Source organism: Oncorhynchus tshawytscha, linkage group LG20 (genome assembly GCF_018296145.1).
Source record: "Oncorhynchus tshawytscha isolate Ot180627B linkage group LG20, Otsh_v2.0, whole genome shotgun sequence".
Lineage (NCBI taxonomy): Eukaryota > Metazoa > Chordata > Actinopteri > Salmoniformes > Salmonidae > Oncorhynchus > Oncorhynchus tshawytscha.
The window spans coordinates 40083862-40100551 of NC_056448.1; the positions used below are offsets into that span (position 1 = coordinate 40083862).

At 41.8% G+C, this 16690-nt stretch overlaps 2 protein-coding genes across 2 annotated transcripts; both read right to left on the reverse strand.

The window, feature by feature from the left end:
- Positions 1–1760: 1760 nt before the first annotated feature.
- LOC112220000 (serine/threonine-protein kinase PLK2) lies at positions 1761–7283 on the reverse strand. The gene is made up of 12 exons (XM_024381530.2): positions 7053–7283; positions 6630–6737; positions 6422–6538; positions 6115–6244; positions 5598–5781; positions 4948–5146; positions 4601–4751; positions 4062–4301; positions 3736–3816; positions 3426–3585; positions 2966–3206; positions 1761–2614 (listed from the first exon to the last, which is right to left on the reverse strand). Exons 1-12 carry the CDS (start codon positions 7230–7232, stop codon positions 2423–2425), a joined length of 1983 nt encoding a protein of 660 aa, XP_024237298.1. The 5' UTR covers positions 7233–7283; the 3' UTR covers positions 1761–2422.
- A 5899-nt stretch (positions 7284–13182) lies between these two features.
- Positions 13183–16463, reverse strand: LOC112219787 (ATP synthase subunit C lysine N-methyltransferase-like). The gene is made up of 4 exons (XM_024381296.2): positions 16307–16463; positions 15130–15275; positions 13725–13775; positions 13183–13559 (listed from the first exon to the last, which is right to left on the reverse strand). The coding sequence occupies exons 2-4, from the start codon at positions 15160–15162 to the stop codon at positions 13383–13385; spliced, it is 261 nt and encodes an 86-aa protein (XP_024237064.1). The 5' UTR covers positions 15163–15275; positions 16307–16463; the 3' UTR covers positions 13183–13382.
- Between the last annotated feature and the right edge of the window lie 227 nt (positions 16464–16690).

The window sequence follows — 16690 nt, forward strand, 5'->3', positions numbered from 1 at the left end:
CGAAAGAGAAACATGTTCTCAAGGAGAGAAAAAAAGTTCAGTTGACATGGAAACCAACTGACATAATTTCCCTCGCAAATTCCATTACTTGTCTTGTTGCTCTGGTTTACTTTCACGCTCATGTAATGTCCTTTTGTATACCAACGAAGGTGTAGCCGTACGTTCAGCTCTGGCAGGCCTCGGAGTTATGTAACCATCGTTGGTACAGTCTCTGCAGCAAGAGCCTTTTCTTCAATTCCACTTAATATCCCTCCATAACAGTCCTTCACAGTGGAGGACTCTACTTCATAAATCTCTCTGTGTATAGTGTGAAGGCTTCCAACGCCAAACAGAACTCTGTACTTGTCAAACTGTACAACCTGGTGACATTAGGTTGCACAACTCGACACCACTCTGCCATCGAAGCAACCTTCAACTATAACAACTTTGTTTTATCCAACGGTCTATTGTCACAGAAGTGACATTATGTATCTCTTTTAACACCATGCTGCCAATGATCAACCTTCCCTCTCTAACATCTCCGTTTCATCCAACCGTCTGTATATTGACAACATGCGCCATTTCATTATGTCTTGCAGTTTGTTTTTAGTTAAATGGGTTGGTGGGAACAGCAACCAAACCTGGTCTTCACACCCTCTGCTCTGAGTGAAGACAGGATATCCTCTGACAGGGCTGAGGATGTATTCACACTTAGTGCACCGCTGTTTCCTTTCAGTAATTTCACTCAGTATGTATGCTATGGCGGAGCCTGTCCAAGCTAAATGATTCATGGGGTTGAAACAGATAACGATGGCGCAGCGGCTGCAGAATCCAGGTCTCAAGAAAAATAATTGAGCTGAAAAGACATCCAGGGTTTCTTTTCTAAAAGTCTTCTACAATGACCCGTCTCTCATGAGAAATGCTGTTATTGCTGCTCGGCAACACATTGGTCCAATATGTCAAACAAAAGCACTTACCTTGCTAACAGTGCTTAATGTCGGCCATTTGAGTTTGATGTACAAAACCAGAAACACATTGGTAAAGAGAATCATGCATTTTGGATTTCATTTGACTTCATAACCTTTTCAAGTTGCCAGTGAGAAACAGAGTTGTGTTTCTAATAATAAAATCCCCCTTGAAGCAAGTCAGGAAGCCTTGCTGATACTTAGTCTTTAAAAAAAAAAAAGAACAGAGAATTTAACTTCAAGGCAGTGTGGATAAGTCCCTGTGGATTGAGTATGCGTGCTAAGTGGAGAACGGCTGGTTGGAAATAGCTAAATAAATGCAAGTGTAGAACCACATACTGCAGAAAGCTTTATATAATGGTATATTGTGAGCAATAGCTGCTGTAGTTGAATGCATTGTACAGCTAGCTACTGTGTGTAGGCTATATGGAGAGAGTAAGACATATATAGATCACTCAAGGTCCTGACGGAAAATATGAATCATGAGTTGATGTTTGACTAGTAGGCCTAACCCAGTCAAGTCATAGGTATGTGATCATTTAATTGGTCTGGATATAGAGTAGTCAGAAAAATATACTATGTAAAAATATATATATTTTTTAGATGACCTGTACACTATTGAAGTTTACCATTTTCTGCTATTGAGTTCTGTATGGAGGCTGCACATCCAAATTGGGTTTAGACTAGCTTAATGAACACACTTGAATATAATTAAATGGGACTACAAACAATAACTAATTCCCTTGGTTGGTAACCACAATATTTTATATGGACATACTCTAAATTGTTAAATCATAATAGAGGACTGAGGGAGAGTAAAGACAGAACTATGATTTAATGAAAATCATGACATTTAAAACAGCATCAGTCACAAAATATATACAAAGAGAGTTTGTTTATTAAATAAATACTGCACCATGTAATAAATTAATCTATTCATGTACACTATGTGAAATGGCATTGGTCCAGAAGGTCCTCTGGCTTTCTCTACCTTTGATGATGTCACAGTAGGGCACAGTTGTAGCCACGCCATTGGCTTAGCAAAAGACCACCTGGCTAGAAGCCAACTCCCCACCTAGTGTTGTGGAATGTTTTCACAGTAACACGTTTCCTCCTCTGCCCTGCAGAGAGCTACTCAATTCATCCCCACCCTGTTGAAGCCTCGCCTTAACCAAAACACCTAACTCCGCAACCACACAAAAAGATTGTCCTTTAAAAAAACCATTAGCGTTTCAGTTCCTTTTTGCATTGTATCATCTGGATCCAGCCCAGCATTGTCCTGCTCCTCTTACCAGCCTTTTCTCTTGGCTTTCCTTGAAGGGATGCGTTCTTTGTACCTCCATTCCATCCATGCTGCCACAGACTTCCCACCACAACAGAGCCACGTCAATTAACAAGTTCTCCCGTTAAACCAATCCCAGCCTCTTGACCTCTCACGCAAACACCAAAGCCCCCAAAATGGCTGCAGTCTTGGTTCTTCAGTTGCACCTCTGCAGCAGCATGTTGAGTGCGTACTCCATGCGACTGCACAGGTCAGCGCTGCAGCCGGCCATTAGGAGGGTGCTCAGGCGCATGTTGGTGGAGATGCGCTCCTCGTTGATGTAGGTGAGCAGGTACTCATCACTCTGTCTGCACAGGAGGATCTTGGTGTGGTCATGGTAGAAGTTAACCTGCAAGGGAGGAGAGGGAGGTTAGGAGGAGTACCAACTAAGCAAGGATTCTGTCACATGGCAGTGGGAATATGTAGACGGTCTGTGGTGAGGCGTGTGTCTAGCAGTCTAGTCAGATCAGAGATTTGTTTTGAGAGGTGTGCGCGCTTGCACTTGTGAAAGCGAGGAGTTTGCGTGTGTGAAAGTGTGGCTGGATATGTTTCAATATATTCTCATTTGTTTTTCCATTATCAGAGAGTTTCTGTCCCCCACTTTCAAGAAGCACAGTCAAAGAGGTTAATCTAAAATGTCTCCCTACTCATTTTAGAGAACAGTCATCTAGAAATAAGACCATAAGCGATATAGCTGTACCTGGAAGGAGCCGTCGTTGAAGAGCATCATGAGGGCCCGGTCGGACTTCAGCCACTGCAGCAGGTAGAGCCTGGGGGCCCTGGGGTCTGTCACATTGGGCAAGTCTCCACCATCCATAAGGTTCTCCTCCATGTAATGGGCAAAGTATTTCAAAATGGTGACCTGGCCTATGAATGGCTCTGGAGCCTCGCAGGTGGAGAAGACAGAACAATGGCCCAGCTCGGCATAGTAGTGAACGGTCCTGGAGAAAACACAATTTGGGAAAACAGTTAGTGAGGGATACCAATGGCATGATAACACCTTACGTGAGAATGGAATGGCTAAGTAATAGCAATGCCTAGGGATCGACCAGGCCAAACATGTCCTTTTTTCTACCTAATAGCTTTGGAATTGACCATCCTATTGTCCAATGCATTAGTAAGATCTGGAACCAAACTTCAGACAGGGTGGCACTACTCACCTCTTATCTGCCAGCAGACTCATGTGTGTGCCATTGTTGAAGAGGACTCCCACGGTGTGGTCCGACAGCTGGTAGCCAAAGCCATACTTGTTGGAGTAGTCCACCCATTTGGTCACCCACTGGAAGCTGCTGCCCAGATTCTCTTTGGGAAGGTCATCCGCTAGGGGGAGGGGAAAACATTAACTCAATACTATACCACAGAATTTAGAAAAATCTCTTAATTTCTTATATGGTTTCATTTTAATTACATGTTTAGGTTGCCAGGGTGATATAAATAAAATACATCTTCATTGTTGTGTTTATTACATACCTTCCGGCATATTCTCCAGACACCCTTTCAGCACCCGGGCCACAGTGTCTGCTACACTGCCCATGGTACTGTCCTCAAGACCTGCAGACCAATCAAAACATATCAAAGACCATTCTCTATGTTTACATTTGGTTTCAAAAACAGCCTACTGAACTAGGAATCTATCCTCTCTCAGTCTTCTAAAAAGAAGACTGCACATTGTCTCAAATGTAACTGGCACACTTTAAAAATCCACTCATACTTAAAAAAGATAATAAATCTAACTGTGCACAATATAGGGAATAGTGTGCAATTTTACACAAAGCCAAGTCTAGCTCTGCACTTACATTCACTACTGCAGCTGCCCAGGGTGCCTCTGACAATCAAACGGATTGTGTCCCTCAGCTGCTGCTTGTTGGTGCCGTTGACCCCTTCCTTGACAGAGGCCGCTGGCCTGGCCATGGTGGGGGCCACAGGGGGCTTGATGCTGTTCTCCGATGCCTGTCTGGGGAGAGGCTGGCTGATAGACGTCTTCCTCAGGTCATTCCGCAGCCTGGTGAGCTCCTCTTCCTCTTTGGCCATTCTATCTGTGTGCAGAACAAAAATGGCAGTTAGAAAATGGTGTCAAATGTAACGAAGATGGCCACTACATAGGTAAGATCAGTATTGTTTTTAACCAATTATTTTTTTTGTGCATTTGTCAGGTTACTTTGATACATGTATGCGGATGTATTGGAGCAAGTAGACCAAGTTCCATTGCAATTTATTGAGAATGTGAAAGTTAAATCATCCCCCTTCTTACTACTCAAATACCCTTTCAATACTTAACATGTCACTAGGATAATAAGCACACACAGACAGGGAGTACCTTTAAAGTACTACTTACTCAAAGTCCCCAAGTACTTGGCTTTGTCCTTCTTGCCCCCTCCAAACAGGGCGGCCGCAGCCTTCTTGAAGAAGCTCTTGGCAGGGCTGGTGTGGTGGAGGTCTGGGGCCGTGTGGCAGCAGCTGGCCGACAGCTTGTCTGGAGTGAACCCCTGGGAGACACACAGAAAGGGAATGGAAGTTAGCCTGATGTCGAGGTAGCCCAGGGACCAAGTATGGATTGATCTCTACCTAAATATGGGTAGAAAGGAGGTGTGCTTCTGGGGATAAGTGTTGTGTATGCATGGTCAGTATGTCACAGAGACTGACAGCCTCCCACAGCCTCCCCTTTCCAAACATGAAACACACCTGGGTGAAGAAGTCATGTCTGAGGATGTCCTCCAGGTGTGGTCTGTCTGCAGGGCTCTTGGCCAGCATCCTGCTGATCAGCTGTTTGGCCTGGGCCGTCAGGGAGGAGGGCAGCGTGTAGCGTGCCTCACGGATACATCGGTAAGTCTCCTTCAGGTTGGTGGTCTCAAACGGGGGTCTGCCAAGGAGCATGGTGTACCTGCAGATGCAAGGGATGGACAGAGACAGTCAGTAACCCCACTAATGACGGACAGTGATTGGGTCAGACCTATACTCTATCCAGCGTTTTACAGTCAAGGGAACAGCCTTGTGTTCACACAATCACAACCAATAAATTGTAGCTGCCTGCACTCACTCAAGATGGTCCAAAGAAACATGAGGTGAATAGCTAAACTCAAACTTCAACAGCTGAATCCTAACATGAGAAGCATGTACATAACCTAAACCTATAGTACAATTCTGAAATCTGACTGACACAAAGATAAGGATTAACCCAAGTAGCCTCCAACATATCTAGTTAAATAAAGGTAAAATACACTAACATCTCAGGTTAGGACTTAAACACTTAGGGAATTCAGACATGAATCTGAATGAAGCAAGAGGCTCTATTGAGGTGAATGTGAACATGGAAGTATCCAAACCAAACATACATGACGCATCCCAGGGCCCAGATGTCCGACTCGCAGCCGTGGCCCTGCTTGTTGAGCACCTCAGGAGACAGGTAGTTGGGCGTGCCACATATCGTCCTCCTTCGGTTCTCAACAGGCTCCAGCTTGGCAGCCAGGCCAAAGTCCCCTACCTTCAGGTCCATAGACTCGTTGATGAAGAAATTGCCTACGGGGAGGGGGGGGGGTTAGTGACTTTGGTCATGACAATGAAGACAACCTCAGAGGGGGAAATATACACAAGAGGCAGTCTGTCTAATGAACTTGGCTACGCACATCTTAGAAAAAGAGCAACATTCAGCAAGGTAGAAGGATTATTCATTTAAAGCAGTGTTAAGTCAGAAGTCAATGAGTACAAATATTCTATCAATGACCTGAAGGATGTGCCACTGTCCTAAAACACTACAGAAATGGTGAGCAGCCATTTGTTTGATTAATGGTGAAACAAAAACAATATTTCACCCAATGATCCAACAGAGACTGGTGTGAGTAGCCAACCTACCCAGTTTCAGGTCCCTGTGCAGGATCTCCTGTTCGTGGAGGTACCTCAACCCGGAGACGATCTGTCGGAGGTAGTACCTCACCTCAGGCTCTGTCAATACTTTCCGAGCCTTCAGGATGTGGGCCAGTGACTGCAAGGTAAACAAAGGAAGTGGTTAAAAAGATGTCACCTCTGTTGAAACCAAGGAAGTAGGCAGCAAAGTCAACAGGGTCTAATTAATTAAGGCACAACATTCTGCAACAGAAAATGAAAATTTGCATTTGGTAATTGACCACTTTAGTAAAGGTTAGGGGAGGGTTTAACTCACTCGTCGACTGCAGTATTCCAAGAGAATGTAGATGTTGTCTTTGTCCTCAAAGTGGTGGTAGAAGTGCACAATGTGCTTATGGTGGAGAATTCTGTGCAGCTCAATCTCTCTGTCAATCTGTTGAGGAATTCAAATGGCCTATGGTCAAATTACATGCACACACGACATGCGCCACAATCAATAAAACCAAATAAAGCATTGCGCATACCTTTTCCCTTTGGTGCGGTTTGGAGACCCGCGTGTGTGGAATGATCTTTGCAGCATACACTTTGCCTGATGCCAAATCTGTGAATTCATAACATTTGGCAAATCCTCCCTATGGACAGAGAAGTGTCAGATCGGTAAATCAACAAAGATGTACTGAAAATGGACCAGCGGATCAATGTAGCCTGACGCTCAATATCTCACAGCCATTGGTGTAATTGCATGGACCCACATCTAAACAGTTTCTACACCAATAATGTGATAAATCATAATATGATCAATCAAAATGGCTTGCAATGGGCTACTGCAAATGATAACATGAAGAATGCACAACAACTTTTTCCCTGGACAATTTTGCAATTTTTTTTTTTTTTTTTAAAGACTCAGCCAGGTAGAATTCCTAACCAATCTGTTGAAATGAATTTACCTTGCCCAGAACTTTTCCTCGGCAATAGCATTTCCCCTTCGTTGGATCCGTAATAATCCGTGACAACTCTTGTGTGGCTTGAATTTGCTCCTCTGACTTCTTCCTCTTGATCTCGGAGGGCTTGTTCACGGAGTGTTCACACATGGTGGGTTGGTGAGCGATACTCCTGAGTATATCCATGTCTACTCTATAGTGAGAGAGACTTGCTGTATTTGATGTGGAACGCTGAACAGTCGCTCCGAGCTTTATAAAGGAGTGTCCGCCCCTAACAATCGACGTCACACAGTATGGCTCTCCGCCGAGGGGGTGAAAGTGTGATATGACTTCAAACCATGTTCAACAAATCGGTGTTGAAGAACGCGCGCAACAACACCTCTGCCTAGCAAACTCGTAGGTATAATATCCATACTGTGAGACAAGCTGCTCCATATGAAAATACACATATGCGCTTTCCTTACTTATTTACAACAACAAAAAAGAAACAAATCATAGCGTTCCTAATATAATGTTCGTTACATATGTCAAATGTATATATATATATCAGAAAATCTCGGGTACAATCCCATCTCTAGTTATCAAACTGAAACGTTTATCAATTCAATTCAAGGGGCTTTATTGGCATGGGAAACATGTGTTAACATTGCGAAAGCAAGTGAGGTAGATAATATATACAAAAGTGAAATAAACAATACAAAAAATATCACCACCTTCAGATGATGATAAATGATGGTGCCAAATAAGAGACCGAGATGTTGGGCTACTATAGTCCCTAATAAATAAAACACTTACACGGATTCTAAAAAAGCACCACCTTTTCGTTAGCATATGTGTATTCAATAGGAACCCTTCTGATAGTTTGGAGGGGTGAGGACGCCACCCAGTGGAACTCAACGGGTCTTCCATACATATTGTGTGCCTCATTATGATGATGATCAGTGTGAAAAGAAGACAGATAGAGGCCTAGACAATATGTATTTTTTAAAATTATTGCTCAGCCAAATTACAATATGACAATCAGTTGTATATAAAGTTTACATAATTTCACACAAATCAAATATTCTACTGTTTGATCACAAAACATGAATAAATACCATGTTTTTCTATGATTTAAAATGTACTGTCTTAATATAATATATCTTATGTCTTTCTACTACAACCCACCCCCCACCTGCATTGGTCAGTGTGTGAATATAAATACACTGTATAATAGCTAGTGGCATGACACCATGTGACAAACCTATATGCAGGAGGTGTGTGACAGTTTCACACTTTTTTTTTCATACCAAATCCAGAGGTGGTTGTTTGAAAGGGAAGTAGCTATATAAGACAATTAGAAACTCCAGTCGTCTCGCTTTACTGTCGAAGTAATCTACTGCAAGGTAAGACGCATTTAACTGTTCTATAATCTTGTTACTATTGTGGTAGTACTATACTATCACTGTATTGTTACAGTGGGTTGACATGATCTACTTTTCTACGGTAGCTTTTACATTTGTGCGTTGAAATCTATATACAGTGCCTTGCGAAAGTATTCGGCCCCCTTGAACTTTGCGACCTTTTGCCGGATTTGGATACAAAAAGATTTCCCAAGCTTTAAACATCCCAAGGAGCACTGTGCAAGCGATAATATTGAAATGGAAGGAGTATCAGACCACTGCAAATATACCAAGACCTGGCCGTCCCTCTAAACTTTCAGCTCATACAAGGAGAAGACTGATCAGAGATGCAGCCAAGAGGCCCATGATCACTTTGGATGAACTGCAGAGATCTACAGCTGAGGTGAGAGACTCTGTCCATAGGACAACAGTCGTATATTGCACAAATCTGGCCTATATGGAAGAGTGGCAAGAAGAAAGCCATTTCTTAAAGATATCCATAAAAAGTGTAGTTTAAGGTTTGCCACAAGCCACCTGGGAGACACACCAAACATGTGGAAGAAGGTGCTCTGGTCAGATGAAACCAAAATTGAACTTTTTGGCAACAATCCAAAACGTTATGTTTGGCGTAAAAGCAACACAGCCCAACACCCTGAACACACCATCCCCACTGTCAAACATGGTGGTGGCAGCATCATGGTTTGGGCCTGCTTTTCTTCAGCAGGGACAGGGAAGACGGTTAAAATTGATGGGAAGATGGATGGAGCCAAATACAGGACCATTCTGGAAGAAAACCTGATGGAGTCTGCAAAAGACCTGAGACTGGGACGGAGATTTGTCTTCCAACAAGACAATGATCCAAAACATAAAGCAAAATCTACAATGGAATGGTTCAAAAATAAACATATCCAGGTGTTAGAATGGCCAAGTCAAAGTCCAGACCTGAATCCAATCGAGAATCTGTGGAAAGAACTGAAAACTGCTGTTCACAAATGCTCTCCATCCAACCTCACTGAGCTCAAGCTGTTTTGCAAGGAGGAATGGGAAATAATTTCAGTCTCTCGATGTGCAAAACTGATAGAGACATACCCCAAGTGACTTACAGCTGTAATCGCAGCAAAAGTTGGCGCTACAAAGTATTAACTTAAGCGGGCTGAATAATTTTGCACGCCCAATTTTTCAGTTTTTGATTCGTTAAAAAAGTTTGAAATATCCAATAAATGTCGTTCCACTTCATGATTGTGTCCCACTTGTTGATTCTTCACAAAAAAATACAGTTTTATATCTTTATGTTTGAAGCCTGAAATGTGGCAAAAGGTCGCAAAGTTCAAGGGGGCCGAATACTTTCGCAAGGCACTGTATTTAAGACCTGATCACTGGAAGGGAGTGGCAGGTAACCTAGTGGTTAAAAGCTTTGGGCCAGTAACTGAAAGGTTGCTGGTTCAAATCCCTGATCTGTCTAGATGAAAAACATGCCGATGTGCCCACCCTAATTGCTCCTGTAAGTCGCTCTGGATAAGAGTGATTGGTAAAATGTAGATGTATCCTTATCTAAGTCCTGAAAATATAAATATGACATTTAGCAGACACTTTTATCCAAAGCAAATAACAGTCATGTGTGCATACATTCTTTTTATCTATGGGTGGCCCCGGGAATCAAACCCACAACCCTGGCGGTGCCAGCGCCATGCTCTACCAACTGAGCCATACAGGACCACCCCAATTTAAATCCTGATAACTAGAAACATACATATTTTATGTCCTGATATCTAGAAACATCCCTATTTATATTCTGATAGCTAGAAACATCCCTATTTATGTCCTGATAACTAGAAACATCCCTATTTATATCCTGATAACTAGAAACATCACTATTTTATGTCCTCATAAATAAACATCCCTATTTATATTCTGATAGCTAGAAACATCCCTATTTATGTCCTGATAACTAGAAACATCACTATTTTATGTCCTCATAAATAAACATCCCTATTTATATCCTGATAGCTAGAAACATCCCTATTTATGTTCTGATAACTAGAAACATCCCTATTTATGTCCTGATAACTAGAAACATCACTATTTTATGTCCTCAGAAATAGAAACATCCCTATTTATGTCCTGATAACTAGAAACATCCCTATTTATGTCCTGATAACTAGAAACATCCCTATTTATGTCCTGATAACTAGAAACATCACTATTTTATGTCCTCAGAAATAGAAACATCCCTATCTATGTGATGATAACTAGAAACATTCCTATTTTATGTCCTGATGCTAATTTGCATTCATTAGGCACTGTAATGTAACAGTGAACAATGAAAGAAAGGATAGTAAGTAATATGTTTTTGTGAAGGTCGGTATAAAAGTTCTGGTAATCCATTACCCCTAAACATGCTAGTTTTATTTGGTAAGTAGATCCAATTATTGATGTATTGCATATTGCACTGACACAGAAAATACTTATTCAGTCAGTGGACGTGATGACTATTTCTGACCGTCTCGACTTTAGTCAGTTACCTGGCTGATTTCAACATGGATTTGAAGTACTACTCCTTGTGTTAAAAGTAGTATGAGTCTAACATAAACTGTTCTTAAAGGAGGAACAGAAAAGTTTGAGAACCACTACTTTAGGCTACCTGAATACATACTACTACTTTAGGCTACCTGAATACATACTACTACTTTAGGCTACCTGAATACATACCACTACTTTAGGCTACCTGAATACATACCACTACTTTAGGCTACCTGAATACATACCACTACTTTAGGCTACCTGAATACATACCACTACTATTGGCTACCTGAATACATACCACTACTTAAGGCTACCTGAATACATACCACTACTTTAGGCTACCTGAATACATACCACTACTTTAGGCTACCTGAATACATACCACTACTTTAGGCTACCTGAATACATACCACTACTTTAGGCTACCTGAATACATACCACTACTTTAGGCTACCTGAATACATACCACTACTTTAGGCTACCTGAATACATACCACTACTTTAGGCTACCTGAATACATACCACTACTTTAGGCTACCTGAATACATACCACTACTTTAGGCTACCTGAATACATACCACTACTTTAGGCTACCTGAATACATACCACTACTTTAGGCTACCTGAATACATACCACTACTTTAGGCTACCTGAATACATACCACTACTTTAGGCTACCTGAATACATACCACTACTTTAGGCTACCTGAATACATACCACTACTTTAGGCTACCTGAATACATACCACTACTTTAGGCTACCTGAATACATACCACTACTTTAGGCTACCTGAATACATACCACTACTTTAGGCTACCTGAATACATACCACTACTTTAGGCTACCTGAATACATACCACTACTTTAGGCTACCTGAATACATACCACTACTTTAGGCTACCTGAATACATACCACTACTTTAGGCTACCTGAATACATACCACTACTTTAGGCTACCTGAATACATACCACTACTTTAGGCTACCTGACTACATTCCATCTAGAAGTTTCAATTCACCTGTATTCTATTTCCATCTCTCTACATTTCTGCTTCTACCTTCCTCTGCAGCTCCCTATCCTGATCCTCCTGTACCAACCATGTCAAACTGCACCTCCACAACCCCCTGTGGGGACAACTGCTGCCCACACACTAGCAGGGGTCAAATCCTGGGTCCGGTCACGTTTGTTCTCATCGTGCTTGGTGTGTGTGGAGGCCTAGCTTATTGGTGGCGTCGCCAGACCAGGCAGGACCAGCCCACCTCCCAAGTTTCGCCCAAGCTAACACAGATCAACATACCTCAATCGAAATCCTCTAGAGTCTCTGAGAACAGTGAACCATGTCCTGTGATGGAAAGACCACCACTCCCATTCCCCACGGATGACGTGTCAATGTCTATGGCGGCTGGCTACCCAATGGGAAGCCACAGTGGTAGAGCCGGGTGCTATGAGAGTGACTATGAAAATGTGCGACTGGCAAGACCAGAGGAGCCAAAGGCAGCTGCTGGCAACTGTTCAGCAAGCGTGGGTAGTGAGGGGGACTGTATGTTGTGTGATGCTCCAGAAGAAGAGGGTAGTGAGGGGGACTACATGATGTATAATGCCCCAGAAGAAGAGGGTAGTGAGGGGGACTACATGATGTATAATGCCCCAGAACAAGAGGGTAGTGAGGGGGCTACATGATGTATAATGCCCCAGAACAAGAGGGTAGTGAGGGGAACTGTATTATGAGTGATGCCCCAGAACAAGAGGGTAGTGAGGGGAACTGTATTATGAGTGATGCCCCAGAAGAAGAGGAGGACGGCATTTATGCCAACTACCAAAGGGACATCAAAAATAGTGATGCATCTGCTGCAGCTGGACCTAGTGGCTTAGCTGTGCATAGATCCTAATAATTATCTGCAGGTACATTCTGACCACAACCACAGTCTTCAATAGAACACTTTTCTCAGGGCGATTTTTCTTGTTTGTGGCTTCAAATTGACTTGAGACATTTGAAAAGCAATAGTAATAATAATAAGGTCACACGAGAGAACTGATTAAAAAAAAAGACTTCAAGCATGCAATCCTTTAGTCTGTTGGATATGCAGCCAAAGTAAATGTGCATCAAAGTTATAGTAAACACCGTAAACAAGCATATGTATTTTATTCCCTTCTGTTTTACATTCTGCTAACCGCCTTTCTATTCTGTGACTAAGATTTAATAAGGTACTATTAAAGCTTTAGAGGGGCAGCAATAGCCAGCATGGTCTTTTTTAATTCAACTTGCACATTGTACAAAATATTATGTGGGGCCAATGAAATGACATGGAACATTTGTTAAGAAGTTTTCTTGCACACCATTGCTTACCATGCAGAGGGGCAATGAGCATATTGCCATTTGCTCTAAGGAAAAGTATTTATGTAACCGAATGAAATGTATATGACTGTAACCTATTGAGACACCGAAGGATAGGGCTTGTGGACAGTGGTGACAACATAGGCCCACACCTGGTCTAACCCCGCCCCCTTGGAGCAGGTGTGTGGCCAATGAGGGAAGGAGAAGCGACAAACAACCACCATGGCATCCTCAGAAAGCTCTTTCAGCAGCTTCTCCTCTAGAACTTCCATCTGTCAGACAGAAATGGCACAGATATGAAGAAAGGGAATTAGATACTGTGCCTACGTGTGTTGAGAGGTAATACCGGCCCAAAAGTAAGACTTTACTTCAGTGAACAGGGTTGAACAGGTTTGAGTCTTGTGGTCCACCAGGCTTTAAAAAAAAGTTAAACTTACCACTGCGGGGGCCAAAAATACAGTCACGCTGTTGTATCGTGATAGATACGTCTGCAAAAGACAAGGAAAGAACATAGCATAGAAGCAAATGAAGCAGCGCTTCTCGAACAACAGCAGTGGAACTTTTTAATTTACATCTCTGACGATATTGGTCATGATTACTGGTAGAGAATCTCTTAATAATTTCCTATATTGTGTGTCATTATTGTGACTGTAAAAGAGGTTATGGTAAAATGAAAATGTTTTGCATACTGTTCCAGTGACTTACTGCACATACTGGAAATTAAAATAAATAAGAAGCGTGTTCTCAGTCTGTAACGGTTGTCTTCGATTAAAGGAGAGGAGGACCAAAGAGCAGCGTGGTAAGTGTTCATGATCATATTTATTTAAACTCAGAACACTAAACAAAATAACAAAGAGAATGAAACAAAACCGAAACAGTTCTGTAAAGTGACGAAAAACACTAAACAGAAAATAATCACCCACAAAACACAGGTGGGAAAAGGCTACCTAAGTATGATTCTCAATCAGAGACAACGAACGACACCAGGCCAAACACATAAACACAACATAGAAAAAAGAACATAGACTACCCACCCCAACTCACGCCCTGACCATACTGAAACAAAGACATAACAAAGGAACTAAGGTCAGAACGTGACAGTCAACACAGATATTTCTGTCATTTATATCAGTTTTTATTGGACAGGTAGCCTACATGGTCCCTGACCAATAAACTTAATCAAATAAATCAATAAACATGGAATTCATACTGTACCTTCCAGAAATCCTTGCTGACAAAATTGGCCTTAGTATATGTTATTCCCCTCCACCAGGCTCTACCTCGTGGGTAGGTCTGCAGCATTGAGTTGATCTCAAACCCAGTGCATTGGAACCCAACTGCCGGTTGTTGGGCAGACTTGTCTCATTCATTGCAGTGAGTATAAAATGACATTCACATCACAACTAGTCATGTGGTGACAGATAATAGTTATATTGTTCTTTCATGTCAATGCTCAAAATACTATTGGACATAACTGAGTGAATGTCCCTGTCCTTTGGCCTAAGTGAATGAATAGACCTTTGTTTCATTCATATTTTCCCATCTTGAAGACAACAGGTATGGATACAGGTTTTAGTGTGAGAGATCTCCCTTGTACAGTATGTTTGTAGTTGTATGAGCTAGTCAATATCTGTCTGAGCATCTGGTTAAAAATATCACTGGACTAAGGCCTGGTTGGTCCATCAGTTAGTGTCGCCGTCTACAGCATACAGCATGAATCCAACCCACTGCCTTTGTGAGGGCCCTCTCTGTCCATCTTCCATACCATCTCTCCTCTGTCCAATAAAACACACAAAATACAAAAAGTTGTATTTCAAAAAAGTATAATATGACTAACAATACCTTGAGCTGAAAGGGCACTTTCAGGCCTGGCATCACAAACACGACCCACAGCCCCAGTCAAGATGGCCGACATCCACAAGGTAACATAGCTGTTGTTTTGGTAGCTGTAGGAGTCTTGTGTTGTCCTCCATGGTGACATCCCACTGCTGTGACCATGCAGAGAGGCCATATAAGAGTGCACAGTGTTTGATAATAAGTAGGGTCTGGAGTTTTACCTGGTTAGGTACAATGAACCTAGGTATTATTTCAGCAGTGTTGGGGAAGCGACTCTGAAATCATAGTTTACCAAACTACCAGTTACTGCACATTGGAAAAAGATAAGCTACCCTTAAGAGAAAAAAAATGTTTACTTAACTAAAGTATTTCACCACATCCAATATACTTTATGAAACATTATCATATCTAAATCTGACTTTGGGGTCAGATGTTAACAGAATGTGTAATTAACTCATTAACCCCCCCAAACAATTCAAGTGAGAATTAAGAAGGTCTGATACCCTGATACCAACAATGTATTTATTTTATTTAAAAAGTAGTGTAGGTTCAGTAGTTAGCTTCACCGCAAAAAAAGTAATTAACTGAAGACCAAGATTTGAATTTAGTTCAACGACCACCAAGCTACTGCAAAAATGTAGTTTCATTACTAGTTGAACTACATGCACTTCACTACTCCCAAACGCTGTATTTCAGTACTAACTAAAGTTTAGAATTGAGACCATAAACCCAAACTATATCACTCTTCTATTCTCACTATAATTATATGACTATCTGCCGTGTCATTTCTACATACAGGATTCATACTACACTGAACAAAAATATAAACGCAACATGTAAAGCGTTGGTCCCATGTTTCATGATCTGATATAAAAGACCCCAGAAACGTTCCATACGCACAAAAATCTCATTTGTTTACACCTCTGTTTGTGAGCATTTCTCCTATGGTATCGACAGGCATTAGCTACGGACAACGAAAACAATTAATTGCATTTCATCAATGGCAATTTGAATGCACAGAGATAACGTAACGAGATCCTGAGGCCCATTGTTGTGCCATTCATCCACCGCCATCACCACATGTTTCGGCATGATAATGCACAGCCCCATGATGTCGCAAGGATCTGTACATAATTCCTGCAAGCTGAAAATGTCCCAGTTCTTCCATGGCCTGCATACTCACCAGGCACTTCACCCATTGAACATTTTTCGGGAAGCTCTGGGTCAACGTGTAGGACAGAATGTTCCAGGTCCGCCAATTGAAGAGGAGTGGGACAACATTCCACAGGCCATCAACACCGTGATCAACTCTATGCGAAGGAGATGTCGCACTGCATGAAGCAAATGGTTGCTAGATACTGACATTTTTTAAAGGTATCTGTGACCAACAGATGCATATCTGTATTCCCAGTCATGTGAAATCCAGAGTTTAGGGACAGATTCATTTATTTCAGTTGACTAATTTCCCTGTAAACTATAACTCAGTAATTATTTTAAATTGTTGCATGTTGGGTTATATTTTTGTTCAGTATAGAATGAGACTCATTCAGTTAGTGAAATCCACGGG

Excerpts from the sequence above, each read along its gene's own strand:
- LOC112220000 (XM_024381530.2), bottom strand. The coding sequence starts at position 7,232 with ATGGATATACTCAGGAGTATCGCTCACCAACCCACCATGTGTGAACAC. Across the intron at positions 5,147-5,597 it reads TGGGCCCTGGGATGCGTCAT|GTACACCATGCTCCTTGGCA; the intron begins GTATGTTTGGTT and ends TTGCATCTGCAG. Across the intron at positions 3,817-4,061 it reads GGGCAGCTGCAGTAGTGAAT|GTCTTGAGGACAGTACCATG; the intron begins GTAAGTGCAGAG and ends ATTGGTCTGCAG.
- LOC112219787 (XM_024381296.2), bottom strand. The coding sequence starts at position 15,162 with ATGCCAGGCCTGAAAGTGCCCTTTCAGCTCAAG. Across the intron at positions 13,776-15,129 it reads AAGTGCCCTTTCAGCTCAAG|ACGTATCTATCACGATACAA; the intron begins GTATTGTTAGTC and ends TGTCTTTTGCAG. Across the intron at positions 13,560-13,724 it reads TATTTTTGGCCCCCGCAGTG|ATGGAAGTTCTAGAGGAGAA; the intron begins GTAAGTTTAACT and ends TCTGTCTGACAG.